Below are 18,276 nucleotides of genomic sequence, written 5' to 3' on the forward strand. Positions count from 1 at the left end.
AAAAAAACAAATTATTCCAACTTTTAATTAAATGACCAACCAGACGTTGGTCTTGAATACAACAATTAATAATAAACTTTGGTACACATTTTACATTCAAGAGTCTAGATCTTCAGCATGAGTTGAATTTTTAGAAGAACGAGCCATAAATGCTCTAATAATAGGTTTAACTTTCTCCACAGTTTTAATCATTCCCAAAAACATGAACCTATAGAGTATTACCATTCCAAATAATATAGCAACATCAACCCATTTTGAATATCCCATTTGTACTTGCCATACATTTCTCAATATTTCTTCACCACTAATTATGGCTGGCCCTCTAATTTGTTCATTAGGGAAATTTAATCCCAAGAATTCATTCTTGTAAAATCCTTGATTTACATATTTGTGAAATGCAATGTAATACATTGGGTACTTCCAAAATGGCTTAGGAAGATCATTAGGCAATCTGAAAAATCCTCCATTAAGCATCATAACACCTTGAATTCCCGCTCCTATTATCAAACGATCACAAAATTAGTACATGAAAATTAAATATCCCCTCCCCCGTATTGAAATTTAGCTTAACTTATTCATGTGACATCCTTACCTGTTATGATTCCCATGAGGAAGTCGGGGACAATGCTTGCTACAATCATCATGAGACTCTCGACTAACATCATGGTCACGAAAAGTACTAGTGAAAAATGGACGAAGTGATCGAACCCCTTTTGTAATCCAACGAGGTAATAAGCGATAGCACCAGGTATTACTGAGATTAATATAAGGTAAGGAATGGAAGAAAATGTATTTCCCACCACATATGCAGCCACACCATAGTGTCCATTTAATCTTTCTCGAGTGAAAATCTAGACAAAAAAAAAAAGACATAATATATAAGTATCAGTGTATAAATGGACAAATTATTAATAATTATATAGAGATAGTTAATAAGTGTCATATATATACTTTCATATCTTCAACAAAAGAAGGGAATCCACCAATAGCCATAAAAGTCAAAAAGGCAGCAACAAACATCAACATTGAACCTCTAGCCTGAAAAACGTAAAAAAAAACAGGATTAACAAAAATTCATCGCTAATTTTATTTAACGATGAATAACAATATTTACCTGAATGGAGCCATAGTCATGTCCAATGTTATGAAAAATAGTGCCAACACACAAACACAAAGCAATATATATTGCAAAACGTAGCCAGTAATAACCAAGATCACGATACATGTTTACGAAAGACCTCCTTGTGAGAACCATACACTGAGTAACAAAACCTGCTTGACTCCCTTTATTTGCCTCTTCTCCTCCACTCTATACACAAATTAAATTAAATATTCATTAGATCACAAATTAATATTTTTTTCAAAAAATAATTAATATTATACAAACCTGTTGACAAATTTCTGAAACTTTACGTTGAACTTGTTGACAACCCTGTGAAGTCTTGTATGACTTCACAAGAATATCAATTGCTTCTGTAGCAGTAGCTTTTCCACCACCAACTCCTTTTTCAATATCCTAATTAATTAAAATCAAATAGACATTAATAATTTGATTTTAATTAATAATGACTAAGAAAATATTTTTTTTACTTACAACATCAAAGTCCTTGTTGATTGTCCTTAGGTAATGATCAGATGGATTCCTCATAGTTGGACATGGGAACCCATTCAAAGCAAAATACTACAAAACCAAAAAAAAAAAGTTTGATTAGTCTTTTGTTGATATATTTAACCCAATCCGCTTTTTCGACACTAGTAGTACTAACATTATAATATGTACGTACCTCATTAGCATTTGAAATGTTACCAAAGTAGACAATTCTTCCAGAGGACAAAAGGCAAAGATTGTGAAAAAGTTGAAAAACTTCACTACTTGGTTGATGAATAGAAGCAACAATAGTTCTTCCATCTTGTTTAGCCAATTGAACAATTTTATTCATAACATGATAAGAAGCAGCACTATCAAGCCCACTTGTTGGTTCATCAAGAAATAATAGTTTGGGCCTTTTTAATATTTCAATACAAATACTAACTCTTCTTTTTTGTCCACCACTTAGCCCTTTAACACTCCATCCACCAATTCTTGTATTCATTGCATCTTGTAAACCCATTTCTCTTATTGTTTGTTCAGCCCGTTCTCTCTTCTCTGATCTCGACATCGAATCCGGTAATTGGAGTTGGGCTGAATAGTAAATTGCTTCTTTTACTGTTAGGGTTGTCATCAATATGTCATCTTGCGTCACGTATGCCTTTTAGGAAAAAAAGAAGAAGTCATGTTGACTGTGTATAAAAGTTAAACTCGAAAAAAAAGAAGGTGAGATATTAATTATCGTACCGAAGTGCCAAAAGAAAGTGATTGTCTACGACCATTGATGAGGATTTCTCCTGTTTGTCTTGTGTTCGAATCCAATCTCCCTGCAATTATATTATGTCCATCACATTAACAAATTTTTATTTTTATTAACAAAATTAAAACTTCAATATTGTTTAGTGGGGCCTATTTCTACTATGCTGATGAGATAAATAGTATCCATTTTTTTTAATTAAAATTTTGATTCTAAGAAAACAAAGTAAGAAATTTTGTCACAAAACGTTTTTCTTTTTATTATACGTAATGTGAATTCTGATTAATTAGAAACCCAAAATGGAACCAAATACCAAATGTGAAAAAAAGGTCTCTTTCTAGTGGACTTAAAACATTCTTTTATACCAAACAACAATTAATGGAAGATTCTCAAGCAGTTGATGTTTGAAGTCAAAATATGTGGACCCTTAATTATCCTTTATATAGTATGTGGAGTAGTTCATAAATAAACCATTTATATAAAACAATAATTTTAAGCAAAATATCCTAATTTTAACCTATTATTACACTTTTAAACATTTATATAAAAAAAACTTAAATAAAAAAGTAAGATAAATAAATTAAAATTAGAAAAAAACATTCATCATCAATAAATTCAACAATCTTCTTTCTACGATTATTCTATGGACTAGATTGACCAATTCCTATAGCATCAAAATAATCAACATAGGAAATCATGTTTTTTTACTTCTAACTAGAATATCAATTCGAGCTTCAAGATAGGAGAAGTTTTTAACCCCCTAGTAAATTTAGATTCATGAGTCAGTAAATTTCGAATATCAGATGATTAAATCGAAAAAAAATACCTGCTAGAGTATCAAGAAGTGTTGATTTGCCACAACCAGAAGGACCCATAATTGCCAAAACTTCACCAGGTTGTACATAGCCAGTAAGCCCTTGCAAAATAGCTCTTCTCCCACTTTTTTTATCAGGCACAGTTACCCATAAATCTTTCCATGTTAAATAAATTCCTTCATTAATCAACTTTCCACTCAAAGCAACATCAGCATCATAACCAAAATTAGTATTACTAATCATAGGATTAGTAACACTAATTTGTTTAGGTGCCTCATAATAATTTTCCATCTCTATTGACCTTTTTATTTCAGAATCAACCCTTAGAGATGGTGCCTTCAATTGAACCAATATTTGGTGTAAATGGGAAATTTTTGGTTGGATTATTAATGTGGCTAAAAGAAATGTCTTCTTCAGAGCTAACACTTTCATTTGTCTCCGATTCGTTACGTCGATGAGGAGATCGAATGGGACTAGGTGTCCATCTCGGAACATAATTAGATTGTGACTCCATCTGATACTCGATTAATCTGTATGTGATTTTGTGCTAGTTAATCAGAATTCGAAATATAAGAGAGAAAGATAAAAGAAAAGGAGAATTAATGCATGGAAGAGAAGGGAAAGAGGGTATATATTTATAGTGACAATAAGGAAGGTGTTGGGAAATTTAATTAGAGTAGTCATCTTAGCTAGTTGTATAAAATACTTTAGTACTTAACAAATAAAATAAACTAAATTGACTTTCAACAAAGCAAGTAATTAAGCTTAGGAACAAATGTGTATATTATATTCAATTAAATGAGACAATTTTGGATTATAGTTTTTGGTCTTTGTTTACTATTTCCTCTTTAGTAGTAATTAATTAGGTTGATCAAAGAATTCATCTTCTTAATTGTGTATAAAAAGAGAATTGCGTTTAACATCTTCATTTAGTTTTTTTTTTTTTTTTGGAATTAATGCATGTTTTATTAGTTTAAACCTTTCAATAGCATTAATGAGAAGCAATGCATGACGGATTCAGAATTTTAAACGCATACAGAAATTATAATATATCTAATGTACTAGATTTCAAACAAATTATTTTACTACTAATTAAGTAAATGTAATTTCTGAAATTCCATCGGAAATCTTATATATATGGCCGACAGTAACATCCATTGAAATTCACATTTAAAAAAAATATTATTTTTATATTTAATTTAGGAGGATACAATTGTCAATTATAAAAATATATAATCGCATGAATCGTTCAAATCCATCTAAATGAAGTGCAAAATTACACCCTAGACAATAAAATAAGTCTTGCACGATATGTTGTGTATGTCTCATGTGACGATGAGTCACATTTCTTATTCTTATGACTTATCTAAAAAAAAATGTAAAGAATATGAATTCGATTAATAAAACTTGGATCATATATGTAGGATTTTCATTAAGCTATTAAAATTTTGTGCCTGTCAAGAGAAATAGTAAGATGATTAAAAATAGAGATCTTGTTATAAGATGTCTCAACTTCGAAAAAATACTTTACTCTCTGTAGTGGGACTACCTATTTCATATTTATTTTTTGTGTTATTTTAATTTTTCACTTTTTGTCTTTAAATTTTTCCCCATACATTGTAATGGAAGTCAGCCACGGCTAGATACGCGGATTCAACAGCTGGATTAAATTCTAAATACCTTTTTTTAATATATATATATATATTAAGATATTAACCAAATCATGTTCAAATGTTAAAAGTTTAACCTTATCTTATTTATTATAATTTTATTTATTTATATTAGAAATAAAACATACAATCGAACAATTGAATTAAAATTACTACTTACATCATATATCTTGGGGACCAAAGCAGTTTGGCGTAGCTTCTCTTTGTTATAGCCTCCAAATTTTGATGAACTCATTTATTAGCAGTATTTTGGCCGTTATTATTTATTAAGGCACGTACAATATAGTTGGGCGGTTGTAACACTAACTCCTAATGTGACGCTTGTGATAGAGGGCGGGACATAGAGAATGACTGACAAATTAGCTTTTACGTTGGCAATTATAGCATTTTTAAAGAATGGGTGTACATATTTTTTTAGGCGAATGTTATTAATATATTGGAATGAAAATGAAATAAAGAGTTTTATAATATCATAACATAAGTTTACATGATACGTGTACTTCTAGATTCGACCATAGTGTAGCCTAGCATATAAATCAGTGAAATCTGGTGAGTTATAATATACAATATGTGTCATGAGTTTAGACTATGACACGAATCTTGTCCCAATGTAGTACTTTCCAAGACTGAATAAATTAGGAAGGTTAATAATTAAAGTAAAATTAGTTAGTTTATGATGAATTCTTGTATTTCTTTCATCTCATGTAACTTGTATTATATTTGTCAATATATATGTTGTACGGTGAAAGATGACATTTATCTCTGCAGACTTAGTTATAAGCGGTCAAAGAAAACATATTTTTATTTATTTTGACTTTGTCTTCAATACGTTTTCTCACGTGCATATTTCATTCTTTTTTATCGATTAAATACATATAAAAATTCTTTTTGAATATAAATCATGATAAGACTCAAATTAATGACTTATATTTGCTCTAATATCATATTGAAACGATCAGATCGTCTAATTTAAAACTTTAAGTCATCAAAGGAGCGTGCACATTTCAAGCTAATAAAGGTACAGTGAATTTTTTTGTTCTTCTCTTGTGGGCTGATGATTGTGTATAATTTGCACCTTCTTTTTCTTTTGAATGATATTTTCATTCTTGCAGTGTTAAAATGATTACTATAAGATTAATGTTTGGAACGAAAAAAACATGTTTTTTATAAAAATATTTTTTTGGAAAATAAGTAAAAATGTTACTTATTTTCGAATCGTATTTGATAAGTAAGTAAAAAAATGATATTTTAAAAATATTTATATGTAAGCTAGTAAAACATTATGAGGGTGAGATGGGGTGGGAGGGAGGGGTCGGGGGTAGAGGGGGTGGAATAGTCAAGAGATGGGAGTTGGGGACGTTGGGATGGTGGGTGACATCACTACAACAAAAAATAGTTTTTAGCGGCAATAAATATGAAGATTATAACAAAGAATGCTAAAGTATTTTACCTGCATTAGTTAATTTTGATTAGATCCAATGTCGCTATAGAATTTAGGGACATTTACAAAGAGTGATAATTGTCACTAAGAAAACATATTTAGCGGCAGTAAAATTTAACGCTAATTAATTGTCACTAAAAATTATTTTTGGTGTACAATGAACTTGAAAGTTACTTATGAAACTTGTTTTCCCTACTTTCGAAAACTCGTTTTGCTTATTTTTAAAAAGCTTATTTTCCTAAAATAAAACGTTTTCCTCCCTACCAAGTACACCCTATTTGTGAACTTGACTTTAAGGGTGTACAATAGTAAAAAAGAGATTTTTTGTTAAGACTAATTTGTTTTACTCTTTTAATTGGTTTTCTGAGAAACGCTTTATCCCCTAAAACGAAATTTCGTTTTCTGACGCAAATTCAAATTAATTAATCGACACATCACCAAGCAACTTCGCTTGGTATAATGTTTAGTTGACTAAACTTTATAAGCATGCCTCTTGCAGTGCAATAGCTTGTGGTCCTTCTAAAATAAACAATACAGTATATATTATCATGTTGAAAATAAAAAGTAATAATGTTAGAATATTCAACTATGAGAATTATATACATAGTGGAGAAGAATAATTATACTAGTGATTAGTAAATGTATATTAATTTCTGATTTAATCATGTTATTAGAAGCAATAATTAGTTTCTAAGTTATTGTGCCAAGTGGGAAAAAGGTCCCCCTAAATTTTAGGCATATTCTTTTAGTGCTCAATGAATCTAATTTCTTCTTCTCCCAAAGTAAGAAAATTCAACAATGGAGGTAACGTAGTAATATGAACATGTTGAAAATTTTTATCATGTAAAAGGCACAAATATGAGGTGGCCCATTTCAGAAAATGGCTCAAATTCCTATTTCTCTCTCTTCTTTTCAATGATTTTTTTCTTTTTCTTATTTTTTTTACTTCTTTTTCTTTGGTTTTTCTTTTCCAATCATTGTTCCAAATGTTCTACTTCCATACTTTAATAATTTTATTCATGGAAAATATGAAATCCAATTTTTTTTTACCTAATTCATTCTATTTCTAACATTTTAATATTATTTTTTCATCTCGAAATTAATTATTTATATTACTAAAAAATAGTTAGATAAAATTATTTGTTAATTTATAAAGATATAATTAATTACAATTTTTCTATTTTATTATAACAATTATTTCTTTTTGAAAGTGTAAATAAAATTTATAAAGTTAAAAATAATAATTAGGTGTAAATTAGTAAAATTATTATTTTTATTTATGATTTCTTAAGAAGTTTGTAAAAGAAAAAGTAGACTATTAATATGAAAAACAAAGAAGGTATAAAATTAATTTGTTCTTTTATTCTTCTCAACAATTTCAGAATTCCAAAAGCACATAAATCCATCAAATACTTTTCAAAAAGAAAATATAACGGAAAGAGCATCAATGGGAAAATCACTTACGTGTACACTTTATAAAAAATATTTACGACATTTGTCAACATTATTCTTTTAACCATATATAACAATTTGGCCGAATGGTAGTAGTGCTAAAAGTTGCGAATGACAGCACTTTTTGCTAAGTTTAAAGGAACAAGATTGTTTAAGTAAGTATTGCTAAAAGTTGACAAAAATGGTAATAAATTAAAAGTATACTTAAAAGTGATAATTATTAAATAAAAGACCTTCACTTATGTAATTTTTATGGTTTTCCCAACGACGTATACATCTTACAAATTTAAACACATAAGTATGATCGTCCGTTTAGGCCGTGGGCCATTTTGGACTCAAGGTGGTCTCTAATGGGCCATGTTTTACTCGAAAATATAAATAAAAGAAAAATGACTAAGTTTCGAAAAATCGATCAAACTTATGATTTAAGAGAAATCGAATTTCCAAAAGAACAAAGTCGTCACTTATTTTTTTAGTAAAAACCAAGAAAAAGGCTTAAGATTTTCAAAAGATTTAAACAGATAAAATCAATTGAAAATAAAAGGGTTCGAAGTTCAATGTACATTCCGAGAAAGTGTTAGGCCCTCGAAATGCCCGCTAACTTGCGGTTGATCGGCAATTTGACTAAAAATGATTTTGACTAATTTTAAAATTTTAACTAAGTAAAAAAAAGAAATTCACTTTTTATTTATTCACTATTTTTATTTATTATTGTTACTATATAATTGTCTTAAGGGAAATAGGACTAAGGGGGGGATTTTCCTAGAGGGGAATAAATTAAGTGTCGGCAATAGTAAAATAAGAATTAAATAATAAAATATATATACTTTAATTTGAAAATAAAATGAAATGACAATCCTTGAGAATTTAATTAAATTGAACCATAAGATAATCAAAGTGTTAGTCAAATACAATAAAATATAAGAGAGGGAAAGGAAATCATTAGAGTTGGACTTTGGCCCAAATCCAATTAAATTGGGCTTTTGGCCCACCTGTCCCAAGTCTAAATATGGTCCAAATAATGGGCTTTGGGCCATTTAAACTTTCCTCTATTCTGCTGACTTTCACATAGACTTTTGGGCCCATTTTTGTCATCTAGGCCTGCTGAAAAAATTGTTTAAGGCCTTGGGCCTATTTTCCAACTTTGAGCAAATTATATACACTGAGAGTATATCAGCGTATACAGAATGATTTTCAACCCGAATCTCTACATTTATTCATGTATATTCATCTTTAGACCTGTACGCCCCTATTTTCGCATTTTTCAACCTGCAATTCTGACTTTCCACCTGTATTTTCACGTGTTCTTTGACTGTATATCACCGTATATAGCAAATACATCGGTTCCTTTTCCAATTTTTCAGAACATGAAAACTCGATTTCCAGCCCTTATTTACACTCCGGGAATCTGTAATTCAATTTCTCACCGGTTGACTCGATGAACGAGGGTATTGGGCCTTTATGGCCAAATAGGAAAATGCGAGAAAGAAGTCCATAAGGACTCGGCATATTTCACATGCAATAAAATAACAAGAGATTAGCATATGATACGATAAAAATGGATAAAGGAAAGATTATGCCATATTTTGCAAGGGGAAGTAAATGAGGTGTACACACGGTTATCATATGATCCGACTTTAAAGAAATCAACGAAGACAAGTAAAAAGCTTTAATCATCAAAAGTCTATGACAAGCAACATTTTTATAATGACTACTAAATAAAGGTTCAAGAAACTATAGACACGGCCAGCATGTAGGTACCAAAGAGGGCAATGTGAAAAAAAAAGAAAAAAGAAGGGTAAAACAGGATAGGCAAGTTTCACATGCTGCTAGGAAAAAAAAAATATGTTCTAATCTTAACAAAATGGTGTACAAAGAACATTCAAACGAAGGCGAATCTAGCTAGGAACAAACCTACACTTAGATAGAGCAAAGGCATGCTTGCAATAAAGATACATACTCGAGAATTCCGCTTGGAAAACCAACCAATATTAAAACCATCTACTCAACTTAAACAAATAAGGCAAGAAACATAACCAAGAGGAAAAGACAAATAAAATTAAACCCACCTCTAACAAGACTAGAGATTTACTCAAATAAAACGAGAAATGTCAACTCTCAAGCGATAATCTATTCAAACATTAATAAATACAACACACGACCTCAAAATATTGACATCTTGGTTCATTCTTTCAACTCGGGATGAAAGAACAAAGAATATGATGTCAGACACGGAGCCATAACGCAGATTCACAGCAAATAGACACAGCCTAAGATTAGTAGGAATTTCGAAACCGATCAAAGAAGTGTCAGAGAAAAACTAAGATAAGAAGAGCAACAATAATCAAACCCCAACATTCCAATACCTCTGCACATGTCCAGGTCAAAATACAAACCAATATAAACCAACAGATGAAGCAGTAGACAAAGCAGACGAAGAAACTCAACTCTTATCAATATCCAGCAGCAAACAAACCAGTCACATACTGATTTCCGACAAGCGGTGAGTCAAAGTATTCTCGAACATTATCACGTAAACAGGTAACGCATTAAGAGCGAAATATGTTGAGGCAAAATGAGTATTACCTTTCGAGGTACATCGAAGTGGGACGGCTACAAGTTTGGAATGAGCAATGATTTTGCACCAAAGGAGAATCTGAAAACTTCAAACTCAAACGGCGAGTCGAAATATTTTAGCTAACTTCGAACGAGGACCCTTCAAGAACTTGGGACTAGAAAATTATATTCGAATTCCTAAGGCGTAAAAACTTCGGTTATTTCTTTGCTTTCTCACTCTTTCTCTTAATTTTTTCTCTCCCCCAAAAAATCCCCCATTGCAGTGAACAAAAGCAAGTATATATAGAAGGGAATCATTAGGGTTTCGAGTTTGGGAGGGAAGAGGCTGAAATCCGGATAGCAACAAGGACCAATTCAAAATTCAAACACCATAAATTCTTTCACCAATTTAGGGAAACATCTTTTCTCTAAAAAACATGCCTCATTTCGGAAGAGGAAAGGAGTAGGACGCGTTTCTGCTGCCTGCTGCAAGTTGAAAGTGACGGGAAAGAGAAAATAAAATTGCAGAGTACTGTACGCGCCTAAGTCGCTGCTCTGTCTGTGAACGTTGTGGACATTCTGGGAGCTGCTGTTAAAGGATTATTAGGTTCTTTTTGAGAATAGAAGAATGGGCCGGGTTGGGTCATAATTTAGTGGGCTGCTCAAATAATGTATTGGGTCGGTGGGAATGTTGTTGGAAAAGGAAGTGGATCGGCTGGTGCATTGCTGGAATTGGAGTGGAATTGCTGATATTGAATGGGAAAAGGGAACTATGAGTGGGCTGGGTTTAGGGATATTGCTGTTGGGAGTTACCTGGAATGGGTTTACTCAAGAGAAAATAGGCTTCACGTGAGAAAGGGTCACTTTAAAACAAAAGGGCTGATTGTTGGGATTGACCGAAAATTATAAGAAATATTGCCCAAAGCTTGGTCTCAAACAATAATTAGGTGTTAAAATATGAGATGACTAATTATGCAATTGCAAACATGGATATTGGATTACGATTATAGCCAAATAGAATTAATACATTAGCCAAATCGAATATACTCGGTGAATTCGACCACAAAGAAAATAAGATGAATTAATAATAATTAATTAGTGAGCCTCTTAATCTTAACGAAATGAAATAATCAACTTAATTATAAACTAAATGGTTTAAGAAATATAAACTATTATATAACTAGACTACTTTTAATAAAATATTTAAAATAAAATCTTTTCGAGATGATTTCCAAATATTTATAAAATATACTAATTATAGATATATAAAATTATATGAAATATATATTATTTATAAATTATGAAAATCGACCAAAATTACTTAAGATGACTTTGTAAAGTATTTGAATTTTTATAAAACTAAATATTCTAAATCGTTTGGAAACTAAGAAGCTCGTGAATTAATTCCTATTGGGGAGGGTCAAAATTGGGTGTCAACAACTATCCCTCATTTTACTTGGATTGATGCAAGGAATTCGAGGAAAATGAAATTGACTAATCCAATTTTGACCGACCATATCTTCATCTTTTGGAAAAGGGATTTGGTACGGACTTTAGGAGTTATGACCAAACCCCAAAAAATGGGTTTCCTACATATCTCAAGCTATATGAGAATTCAGGCCACTTGTAGTTCGATAATTTTGATTTAACGCACGATTTTGAAAGAATTCAAGAGTCATCACTATACCGAATTATGAAGGCACCAGAATGCTCGGGAATAAGATTTAAGAGCGAATGTTGGAATACAGTTGAGTTTCAACATCGATTCTGCCTACATATCCTTAAATCTAGGAAATCAGGCTGCTTGTAGTTCGACTCGATCGGTTGAAAAGGGAATTTATTATACCAGATAACCTTTGGTTCAAGAAGAGTGACAAAATAAATCGAGTATGAAAATGAGGCTTGCAACCTCTTAACCATGAGAGTGGCGCGCTTCACACCCATAATTAAGAACTTACACAGACATAATTTCCAAATCTCTTGGTGCATTGTCACTCAGATTGGAAAGCTGCCTTTGGTAGAGACCAAAATTTCCGGATGCGAAACTGAAACCGACAAACCCACATGCCTTCTAATAGGGGTGTGGTTTGATTGTGGTGGAAGTCACTCATCTGCTTGCGTTCTAAGAGTTTGACACTCCTCTTTGGACTATGTCCCAATTCGCTGCTAAAAAGAGTTCCACGTTGTGCTGCATCCTTCTTGATGTCGTCCGCACCTGTGGTTTGTTTTAGAGAATTCATCCTTTTGAATGCTCTTGACAAGGACTGAGATAAAACTCATTAGCATAAAAATGCAATTCAAATGGGGGACAGTGTCTTTTACCGTGTTGACACTTAATTGTTCTCCTCGAACATTTGACGTTCAACTCTATCGGGTTTGGCGTGAAGCAAATAAAGCTTGTGTCTCATATTTGCAATATAATCTTCAATGTACTCTTTTTTAGATGTCAAAGTAATAAAATAGGCTGATGTAATATGTTGATAGTTCTCTTGATGTCGTCTTTGCAAAGGAAAATGGTGCAGTTGATGTTGATTCTCTTGTGATGGGTAAATCTTTCTCTTGCGATGCATAACTCCTTCTCTTGCTATGCATGAATCCTTCTCTTACGATGTATGAATTCCTTTCCCGCGATGCATGAATCTTTTTCCCGCGATGCATGAATCTTATCTTGCAATGCATGAGTCTTCCCTTGCAATGCATGAATCTCTTTTCTCGCGATGCATGAATCTTTTTCCCCGCGATGCATAAATCTTCTCTTGTTATGCATGACTCCTCTGCGATGCATGATTTATTTCTCTTGCTGTGCACGATTTCCTCTTCTAGCAATGCATGACTCTTCTCTTGCTATGCATGAGTCATCTGCAATGCATGATTTATTTCTCTTGATGTGCACGATTTCCTCTTGCTATGCATGACTTCTTCGTGATGCATGACTTTTTTTGATGATGCCATCCCTAGTACCGAACGAAGATAATGCTTCACCGGACAACACAGGTGATCTTCTGGGTGGCGGTATCACCTCAATTGATACTATAATAAAAATGACCCTCGGAGTAGTGGTATCATCTCATTTGACAATACAATATAAATGACCCTCCGGGTAGCGGTATCATCTCATTCAACAATACAATATAAATAATCTTCAAGGTGAGTAATATCATCATATCTGATAAGAAAGGCAATCTTTAGTTGCTGAAAGATAATAATATTGCTCTCTTTGTGGTTTTCGTTTGTTCCATCTTCGAACATAGTTGCAATGTTCATTACGAACTTCGCCTTGTTGGGAATTTGAATGAAATAATGTTATTCATATTCCCAAATATTTGATATAAGAAACATAAGATATTTCCTATAAACTTGTATCCATAGAAAAATTGTTAGTTTAAAAGTGAACTGATCTGTGTCGATCTCTTCGATTGCCTGCTCCTTGTTTTTTTATCTCCGATTGATTTCTCCGATCTCCCGCTTCTTGATAGATAAGACAAAACATTTTTATGCAAAAATAATTGAAACGTGGAGGAAAAGTTTTAAGGAAAATAGATTTTCAAAAGTAGTATTTGGAAAAAGTCACTGTCAAGTGTCATGTCAAGTCAAGCTTAATGAACGCCTTTTGGAGTTGATGCCTTGAGGTCCATCTGATTATATGTTGGAAAGTTACTCTAAACTTCCGATGAACCTTGTTGAAATTTTGAGGTCATCCTCAAAATTTCTGTCCCAATTAACTGTCTTGGCTTATCTTTAACCATCGGTGAGCAAATCACGGAATTTTGAGATCCTCTCAAAAATTCTGTCCCAGTTACAAATCTCAAAGTAACTTCAGTCTTGACTTTGTTGGAGAGATCTTCTTCTTGAGAATTTTTGAGTCCCTCCCAAAAATTCTGTCCCAGTTTCTATTGTAAAGGCAAAATAGAAATCTTACGGGAGATATGACCGAGCCCTTGTGGCGCCTACGTATCCCGTTGAGGCAGAAACCAGGTCAAACGTAGTTCCCCCTTTGGGATTAACAAAAATAAGAAATTTACAAAGAAACCGACCGAGGCCGACATAGGCCGCCTACGTATCTCATTCTTGAGAATTCAGGTCGAACGCAGTTCAAATACAAAAGGAAACATTTAAAAAGGGATAAAGGGGTGACCGAGGCCGACATAGGCTGCCTACGTATCTCATTCTTGAGAATTCAGGTCAGACGTAGTTCATTACATATGGATAGATTTTATACAAAGCAATTACAAGCAAATAGAGCGATTACAAGGAAATAACCGAAGTACAAACTGAAGCTTCACACATAATATCTCTTGACAACATCTGAGTTGATTGGTTTCGGCCATTTGGTGCCATCCATCTCCAACAGGACTAAGGCGCCTCCAGATAACACTTTGCGAACCATGTAGGGTCCTTGCCAATTTGGTGCAAATTTCCCTTTATATTCATCCTGGTAAGGGAAAATTCGTTTGAGAACCAACTGACCAACCTCAAACATTCTGGTTCTTACTATCTTGTGGAAAGCGCGATTCATTCTCTGTCGATATAGTTGACCATGACAAACGACAACCATTCTCTTCTCATCAATCAATGTTAGCTGGTCAATCAGTTTGCGAACCCATTCATCATAACTTAATTCAGCTTCTTGGATGATTCTCAGTAAAGGTATTTCGACTTCGACAGGTATAACTGCTTCTCTTCCATATACTAACAAATATGGGGTAGCTCCAACTGACGTTCTGATGGTTGTTCTGTAACCCAATAAAACGTGTGGCAACATCTCATGCCAACCTCTGTGATTGTCAATCATTTTCCTCAAAATCTTCTTTATGTTCTTGTTGGCGGCTTCTACAGCTCGATTCATTTGGGGACGATAGGCGGTTGAGTTTCAGTGAGTAATCTTGAATTGTTCAGATATCTCTCTCATCAAGTGGCTGTTGAGATTTGCTCCATTATCAGTAATGATGGATTCTGGAACTCCAAACCTACATATCAAATTATTGCGAACAAAATCAGCTACAACTTTCTTGGTCACCGACTTATATGAAGTTGCTTCCACCCACTTGGTGAAGTAGTCAATGGCGACCAAAATGAATCTGTGTCCGTTAGAGGCGGCTGGCTCTATTGGACCAATGACATCCATGCCCCAAGCTACAAATGGTCAAGGTGAACTCATAGCATTGAGTTCGTGAGGGGGCACTCGAATCAAATCATCATGCACTTGACACGTGTGATACTTCTGCACAAACTTGCAACAATCATGTTCCATAGTCATCCAAAAATAACCGGCTCGAAGGATCTTCCTTGCCAAAGTGAGTCCATTTATGTGAGTACCACAAACTCCGACATGTATTTGTTCCAGAAGTTTTGCAACTTCATTAGCATCAACGCATCTGAGAACACCTAAATCTGGGTTTCTCCTGTAATGGATTTCCCCGCTTGCAAAGAAATTGAGGGCCATACGGCATATCGACTTCTTCTGGTTGAACGTTGTATTCTCAGGATAAGTCCAGTCTCTAAATATTTCTTGATGTCAAAATACCAAGGTAAACCATCTGGTTCCGCTTCAACATGTGAACAATGGACATGCTGCTCTTTTACCTCTATATCCACTGGATCAATATAACTTGTATATGAATGTTTAATCATTGATGCGATGGTGGCAAGAGCATCGGCTAACTCATTTTGTGTTTTGGGAGTGTGTCTGAACTCGATTTTTGGAATCTTTTGCACAACTTATGTATATACTGAACATACAGTGTGATCTTTGGATTATTCACAGCCCATTCACCTTGAACCTGATGAATCAGCAAATTTGAGTCTCCAATAACCAGCAACTCGTGAACATTCATATCAATGGTGATTCTCAGACCTAGGATGCAAGCTTCATATTCAACCATGTTGTTTGTGCAATCAAATAGGAGTTTAGCCACCATAGGGTAATGTTGACCGTATTCTGATACTAAGACCGCTCCGATACCTTTCCCTTGGTGATTCGCCGCTCCATTAAAAAATACTCTCCAACCAGGGTATGCCTCAGAAATATCTTCACCAATAAACGAAACTTCCTCATCGAGAAAATAAGTCTTGAGCGATTCATACTCTTTATCAACTGGATTCTCCGCAAGATGATCAGCCAAGGCCTGTGCTTTTATCGCCTTCTGAGTCACATACACAATGTCAAATTCACTAAAAAACATTTGTCATTTAGCCAACTTCCCAGTCGGCATTGCTTTCTGGAAAATGTACTTCAACGGGTCCATCCTGAAAATAAGGTATGTGGTATATGTAGACAAATAATGTCTTAACTTTTGAGTGATCCAAGTCAAAGCACAACATGTTCTCTCCAAAAGAGTGTAACGAGCCTCATATAGAGTAAACTTTTTGCTCAAGTAATAAATGGCTTGCTCCTTCTACCCAGTCTCATCATGTTGACCAAGCACGCATCCCAATGCGTTATTCGAGGCCGACAAATATAGCAATAATGGACTCCCTTCTCGTGGAGGGACCAACACCGGTGGATTGGACAAATAGTTCTTGATGACATCAAAAGCAGTTTGACATTCTCCGATCCACTTAGTTGAGGCATGTTTTTTCAATAACTTAAAAATGGGCTCACACACCACGGTGGATTGAGCTATGAACCGGCTGATGTAGTTCAACCTTCCTAGAAAACTCATCACCTCCTTCTTTGTCTTCGGATGAGGTAATTCTTGGATCGCCTTGATCTTGGAAGGGTCAAACTCAATGCCCCTCATGCTAACTATAAATCCCAACAACTTGCCAGCTAGCACTCCAAAAGCACATTTTGGCAGAATTTAACTTCAAATTGTATCGAACGCAAGCGATCAAAGAATTTTCTCAAGTGAGTCAAGTGATTCAAACTCTCGCGGGACTTTGATTATGACATCATCTACATACACCTCGATCTCATTGTAAATCATATCGTGAAAGATGGTCGTCATAGCCCTCATGTAAGTAGAACCGGCATTTTTGAGACCAAACGGCATCACCAGATAATGATATACACCCCAAAGCGTAATGAAAGTTGTTTTTTCTGCGTCTTCTTCGTCTTTCAGGATCTGGTGGTAACCCGTATAACAATCCACAAATGACTGCATCTCATGCTTAGCACAGTTATCAATGATAATGTGGATGTTCAGTAATGGAAAATTATTTTTTGGGCTAGCTTTGTCGAAATCTCTGTAGTCAACACAAATTCTGATTTTTCCATCTTTCTTGGCAACCGGAACAACATTGACTAACCAAGTCGGATATTGCGTCACTTCCGATACTTGAGACTTGATCTATTTTGTAATCTCTTCTTTGATCTTCAAACTCAACTCAGGCTTGAACTTCCGAGTCTTTTGTTTTACTGGACTGAAATCTGGATTGATCGGCAACTTGTGGGACACCATATTCGTACTCAATCCTGGCATATCTTTGTAAGACCAGGAAAACACATCAATGTACTCTCTGAGCAAACGGAGCAGGTCTTTTCTTTGAGCTTCAGTCAGATGGACGCTGATTCTTACTTCTTTGACACACTCCTCATCTCCAAGATTCACAGTTTCGGTTTCTTCTAAATTCGGCTTATGTTGATTCTCAAATGGTCGAAACTCCCCAGCAACATGTTCGGGTACCTCATTTTCTTCTTTATATTCCTCGCACTCATCATCACTTGCCTCATTTTGTTTACTCGATTCATGAAATGACATGACAGATATACCGCGAGTTTACGGTATTTCTAATACGTTTCACTTACAAGTTGTGTGTGTCTAAGGCCTTTTTATATTGGTTTTGATGTGTTTTTATCATGTTTTGCAGGAAAGACATTCAGGTGCGGAAGTGTGGAAACAACTGAATTCTCTTCACGGAGGTGATCTACGGACCGTAATTCCATTCACGGTCCGTAGGTTATGACCATAGATCAACAGGCAAGGCATAACGGACAAATCAGGGAAATCTGACCAAGTGTGGAACCACGGCGTCCATTGACGGTCCGTAGATTGATC

The 18,276-nt window shown here is 34.1% G+C and overlaps 2 protein-coding genes across 2 annotated transcripts; both read right to left on the reverse strand.

The window, feature by feature from the left end:
• LOC102598050 (ABC transporter G family member 11-like) lies at positions 1 to 3,492 on the reverse strand. The gene is made up of 9 exons (XM_006366173.2): positions 3,172 to 3,492; positions 2,336 to 2,415; positions 1,785 to 2,249; positions 1,595 to 1,681; positions 1,388 to 1,516; positions 1,115 to 1,309; positions 952 to 1,038; positions 593 to 851; positions 1 to 497 (listed from the first exon to the last, which is right to left on the reverse strand). Exons 1-9 carry the CDS (start codon positions 3,449 to 3,451, stop codon positions 97 to 99), a joined length of 1,983 nt encoding a protein of 660 aa, XP_006366235.1. The 5' UTR covers positions 3,452 to 3,492; the 3' UTR covers positions 1 to 96.
• An 11,066-nt stretch (positions 3,493 to 14,558) lies between these two features.
• LOC107058729 (uncharacterized) lies at positions 14,559 to 15,125 on the reverse strand. The gene has a single exon (XM_015304786.1). The coding sequence runs from the start codon at positions 15,123 to 15,125 to the stop codon at positions 14,559 to 14,561; it is 567 nt and encodes a 188-aa protein (XP_015160272.1).
• Positions 15,126 to 18,276: the final 3,151 nt, after the last annotated feature.

Source organism: Solanum tuberosum, unplaced genomic scaffold (genome assembly GCF_000226075.1).
Source record: "Solanum tuberosum cultivar DM 1-3 516 R44 unplaced genomic scaffold, SolTub_3.0 scf00619, whole genome shotgun sequence".
Classification (NCBI taxonomy): Eukaryota; Viridiplantae; Streptophyta; class Magnoliopsida; order Solanales; family Solanaceae; genus Solanum; species Solanum tuberosum.